A 5720-nucleotide genomic window follows, 5' to 3' on the forward strand; every position below is an offset into this window, starting at 1 on the left:
TCATTGCATTTATATACACGATCACAACCACTACCCATTCAGGGCTTGGTGGAACAATCAAGGGAATTACGCCCAAGGTCCGAAGGCTTACCTCAAAGCATCAGTTCAACCTTTGTTCTTCACCAATAAGTTCTACAACCAGTCAACTTCGAGTTCAAGCTATAACTTGCAAAACTCACCTACACCAACGTGTCACACAATCAATCAATACAATTTAATGAATATCCATGTATTCATCATCAACACAACGACTCCACACCACAATTTGGCATGGACTTACCTATCCAATTGGGCTAATCAAGTTCCATAGCTTGCTCCAATGGTTGATCTCTCAAGGGAGATCCAATTGCCTCAATCCTAACCATCACATGGATACAATCAATAATCAACCAAACCAAACCATTGATTACTAATGCAAGAAAGTCCAAAATCAAGTACATAATCTTGCAATTTTCAAAGTATAATCAATTGACTATCTAAACTCATTTTCACCGATTAAATGTCATTCCTAGCATTTTTCACAACATACACTAAGCCTCATTCTTCCTAGAATATAGCCAATTTACTCACATTATCTTAAAACCCTAACAACATTATTCACCATAACCTAACTCATGAAAATCTCAAGGAATCATGTGTAAGAGAGTGGAAACTTACCACAAATGATCACACAACAATGGAATGAGTGTTCCTCAAGCTCCCATGGAGGTAAAAGCTACCAAACCCCTCCACTTTTCATATGGGTCAAAATTTTGGAGGGTGAAATCTCTCTCCACAAAGCCTCCCACTCACAACCAAGCTTGGATTATGAAAGAGGAGAAGATTTGGAGTGATTTAGGCTTTGGAATCGATGAAAACGGTTAAGATTTGGTGGAGTTAGAGTTTCTCCTCCAAAATGCCTTCTCCCTTCTCTTTTCTTCTCTCTGGTTCGACGGATTATGGGGGGGAAATGAATTGGTTGTGTTGTTTTTGGTCACTTAACATATGTTAAGTGAAATCAACCGGGTATTAGCTCATCTATTTATTCAACTCCATTAATTACCAAACTTTACCCAAATGTCTGAGATATTTTTCTAGGAATATTTCCACTTCCATTTTTTGTATTTTGGGTACTTTTGCCTACACCCATTTATACCCCTTAATTTTCACTGAGTACACTTTTTACCTCAAAAGTGACCCTAATTCACTTAATTAGGTCCTATACTTAATTTTACTCACTAATACATGCTTAATTATTTAATCACATTTAATTTACTAATTAATTAGGCTAGGGCTATTATAGTCACCTCACCTTTTTGCGATTTTGTCCTCAAAATCAAGAACATACCTGTCCTTAAACTCAGGATATTGTCGGAGAAGCTCGTCTTCCTGCTCCCAAGTGGATTCTTTTGGCGTCCTTCCTTCCCATTGAACTTTCACCATAGGAATGGATTTATTCCTCAGCCTCTTCTCATCTCTTTCGAGTATTTTCAGTGGCCCAACTGGAGTTTTCAAATTCTCCCGGATCTCAACATCATCAGGTTGAACCACATGAGAAGGATCAGCTACATATCTCCTCAGTTGAGAAACATGGAATACATCGTGCAAATTTGATAATTGAGGAGGTAAGGCAAGCTGGTAGGCAACCGGTCCTACCCTACGAAGAATCTGGTAGGGTCCAATAAATCTCGGACTCAGCTTCCTCACTCCAAGGGCTCGTCCAACACCCATAACCGGTGACAGCTTTAAAAATACGTGATCTCCCTCCTCAAACTCTAGAGGCCGATGCTTGAGATCATAATAACTTTTCTAGCGATCTTGAGCCTTTTTCAGACGATCTCTAATCATTTTAATCTGCTCAGTGTCTCCTGAACAAAATCCAATCCAAATCGCTCTGTGTCCCCAACCTCTAACCAGCAAGTAGGTGTCCTACACCGGCGACCATACAAGGCCTCGTAGGGAGCCATACCCAGACTAGCATGAAAACTATTATTATATGAAAACTCAACCAGCGGGAGATATCGATCCCATGCAGTACCCTGCTCCAGGGTGCAAGCCCTCAGCATATCCTCTAACGTCTGAATGGTCCTCTCAGTCTTACCATCCTTCTGTGGATGATAAGCAGTGCTCAGTCTCAACTGAGTGCCAAGAGCCTCCTGCAATGCTCCCCAAAAGCGAGAAGTGAACTTCGGGTCCCGATCACTAACAATGCTCTCAGGAACCCCATGAAGCCTCACAATCTCCTTCACATAGAGCCTAGCCAATCTTTCAGCAGAGAAATCTACCCGAAGTGGTAAAAAGTGTGCGGACTTTGTCAATCTATCCACAATCACCCATATAGAATCATAACTAGCCTGTGTTCGCAGCAAACCCACTATGAAATCCATGGAGATACCTCCCATTTCCATTCAGGAACATCCAGAGGTTGCAACATACCAGAAGGCTTTTGATGCTCGATCTTGACCTTCTGACAAATGAGACACTTAGAGACAAATTCGGCAATGTCTTTCTTCATACCAGGCCACCAGAAATTAATCTTTAGGTCCTGATACATCTTTGTAGCTCCCGGATGGACAGTGAATTGACCCTTATGGCCTCTGCCATCACTTCCTCCGCCAACTGTCTAGGTACAACAATACGACCCTGATATAATAGTATACCCTCATCATTGCAGGATACACCACTCTGACCTTTTAGTCGCTTAGCACTTTCATTTTGCAGTTGAGCTTCTTTAATTCTAGTCATCATTTCATTTTCGATTCTTGTAATTTTGATGCCACAAATTCGGCATGGAAAGATTTTAGACAATTTCATGTCTCTGAATCTCTCAATCACATCAAAATCTCTCATCATCATGCATGCTAAGCTCACAGATTTACGGCTCAATGCATCAGCTACAACATTAGCCTTGCCGGGATGGTATTTTAATTCGAAATCATAATCCTTTAGGAACTCGGTCCACCGTCGTTGTCTCATATTCAACTCCTTTTGATCAAACAAGAACTTCAAGCTCTTGTGGTCACTAAATACGGCAAACTTCATTCCATACAAGAAATGCCTCCATTGTTTCAACCCAAAAACAATTGCAGCAAGCTCTAGGTCGTGGGTCAGATAGTTTTCTTCATGCGGTTTCAATTGCCTTGAGGCATACGCTACCACCCGCCTATCTTGCATCAGCACACATCCCAATCCCTTTTTGGAAGCATCACTGTATAATTCAAATTCACCTTCCGGATCAGGAAGTACTAACACCGGAGCTGTTGTCATTTTTTCCTTAAGATTCTGGAAACTTTATTCGCATTCCTGCGTCCAAATAAATGGAGTATCCTTCCAGGTCAAACAGGTTAATGGCAAAACCATTGCAGAAAATTCATTTATAAATCTCCGGTAATAACCGGCCAAACCCAGAAAACTCCATACTTCCGTTACAGTCTTGGGTCTCTCCCTATCAATAATTGCCTGTATCTTACTAGGATCAACCGCCACTCCATCAGCAGAAATGACGTGACCCAAAAATTGCACTTGAGAAAGCCAAAATTCACATTTTGAAGGCTTTGCATACAAATGTTTCTCCCTAAGAATTTGCAACACAGTTCTCAAATGATCTACATGCTCTTCCTTACTCTTGGAATATATCAGGATATCATCAATAAACACAATCACGAATTGATCCAGAAACGGCTTTAAAATGCGATTCATATAATCCATAAACACCGCCGGAGCATTAGTGAGTCAAAATGGAATTACCTGGTACTCATAATGTCCGTATCTAGATCGAAAAGCAGTCTTCAGAATATCCTCCTGCTTAATTCGGATTTGATGATAACCCGACCTCAAGTCAATTTTTGAAAAGACACAAGCACCCCTCAACTGATCAAGCAAATCATCTATGCGAGGGAGAGGATACTTGTTCTTAATAGTAACCTTATTCAACTGACGGTAATCAGTGCATAATCTCATGCTACCGTCCTTCTTCTTAACAAATATAACTGGTGCTCCCCACGGGGACACACTTAGCCTGATAAACTGCTTAGCCGAAAGCTCCTCAATATGCTTCTTTAACTCGGCTAATTCTGGGGGTGACATCCGATACGGAGCCAGAGAGATAGGCCCCACACCAGGCAATAGATCAATCGTGAACTCAATCTCTCTATGAGGTGGAAGTTGCGGAATCTCATCCGGAAACACATTTACCAACTCCTTCACCACGAGAATATTGTCGATCTCCTCATGACTTCCACCCACTAAACCCCCCACAAAGACATATCCCAATGCCTCGGCCCTCAAAGCCTTTCTAACCTGCAACACAGATAGATATAGGGAAGAACTAGTAGCAGAATCATCAGCAGAAAGCACAATCTGTTTTCCATAGCAGTCTATCATAGCACAATTCTTTGATAACCAATCCATTCCCAAGATAACTTGAAGACTGATCATAGGCAGACAAATAAAATCCAGCACATAATCTCGGCCTTCATATTTAAATTCCACGTCCTTGCATAAAACTGATGTATAACACTTCTCTCCAGTAGCAGTCACCACTTTCAATGGAGGAGAAATGTCGTACATAGGTAAATTTAGCCCAACGGCCATAAAATCAGACATACAGGAGTGTGTAGCTCCTGAGTCAAACAAGACCTCAATATCCATACTATCAATATAAATTATACCTTTCACAAGGTTTGGAGCCTTTTCGGATTGTTGACGGTCCATGGTGTATACTCTACCAACCGTCTGAGACTCCTTCATAGGTGGAATAACCGAGACAGGGACAGCAGTAGCTTGAACTACCATAGTCCTCACTTCATTCTGAGGACACTGCCTAGAGTAGTGGCCGGATCTTCCACACTTATAGCAGATCATTTCACCTGTAGCACACGGACCTCTATGCTCTTTTCCACATCCTCTACAGTTGGGAGGAGGTCCTTTATCAACAAAGTTCTTCTGAGTTCCGGGCTTCTTGAAAAAGTCGAGTGGATTGTTCATACTCAGCTTCTTACCCTTCATTTTCTTGTCCTTCCAATAATTTGAGCCCGTTGCTCTATTGGCATTAGGTGCTTGGGTCTCAGAAGGCTTCTTGGTCTTGGACACATTGTATACTTCTTCTACCTTTCGGCACTGATTCACAAATATGCTAAATTCTCAGATGTCACAATTTGACATCTTCTGAGACATCTTCTCATTCAGACCCCATTGAAACTTGGAGGTCATCTCAGCTGGAGTAGGTAGGGCTCTCCCATAGTTGGCGTACTTCACCAATTCATTGAACTTGGCAAAGTATTGGTCGATTGACATCGACCCTTACTTCAAATCATTGTATTCATTTTGTTTTTTCTCTCTAGCCTCCCTGGGGAAGTATTTGTCTATGAACAACGTCTCGAACAACTGCCAGGTGATTTCCCGGCCTTCAGCTTCTAATGGTTGCACTGTATTCATCCACCAATCTTCAGCTTCACCTTCCAGCATATACACAGAGTAGACCAACTTCAACGTATCAGGGCATCTCATCACCCTAAAGATCTTCTCCATAGATTGGAGCCATTTTGCTGCCACCAGTGGGTCATAGCCTCCATTAAAAGAAGGAGGTCTATGTTTTCTGAAAGCCGTCAATCTCCTTTCTTCGGCTTCATGTTCATCGACATGCTCTACACGTGGTTGACGAACCTCAGTGTGATGACTATGACTACCAGAATGGTGACTGGCCTCACCATCATTGTTACCAGCTCCACTCTCTTCGTGGA

General features: G+C 41.9%; 1 protein-coding gene across 1 annotated transcript; it reads right to left on the bottom strand.

Moving 5' to 3' along the window:
• Positions 1–293: 293 nt before the first annotated feature.
• LOC133294238 (uncharacterized) lies at positions 294–5274 on the bottom strand. The gene is made up of 3 exons (XM_061492893.1): positions 5236–5274; positions 4650–5097; positions 294–409 (listed from the first exon to the last, which is right to left on the bottom strand). The coding sequence occupies exons 1-3, from the start codon at positions 5272–5274 to the stop codon at positions 294–296; spliced, it is 603 nt and encodes a 200-aa protein (XP_061348877.1).
• Between the last annotated feature and the right edge of the window lie 446 nt (positions 5275–5720).

This window comes from Gastrolobium bilobum, unplaced genomic scaffold, assembly GCF_033153095.1.
Source record: "Gastrolobium bilobum isolate Gb01-03AN ecotype WA unplaced genomic scaffold, APGP_CSIRO_Gbil_v1 utg6975, whole genome shotgun sequence".
Classification (NCBI taxonomy): Eukaryota; Viridiplantae; Streptophyta; class Magnoliopsida; order Fabales; family Fabaceae; genus Gastrolobium; species Gastrolobium bilobum.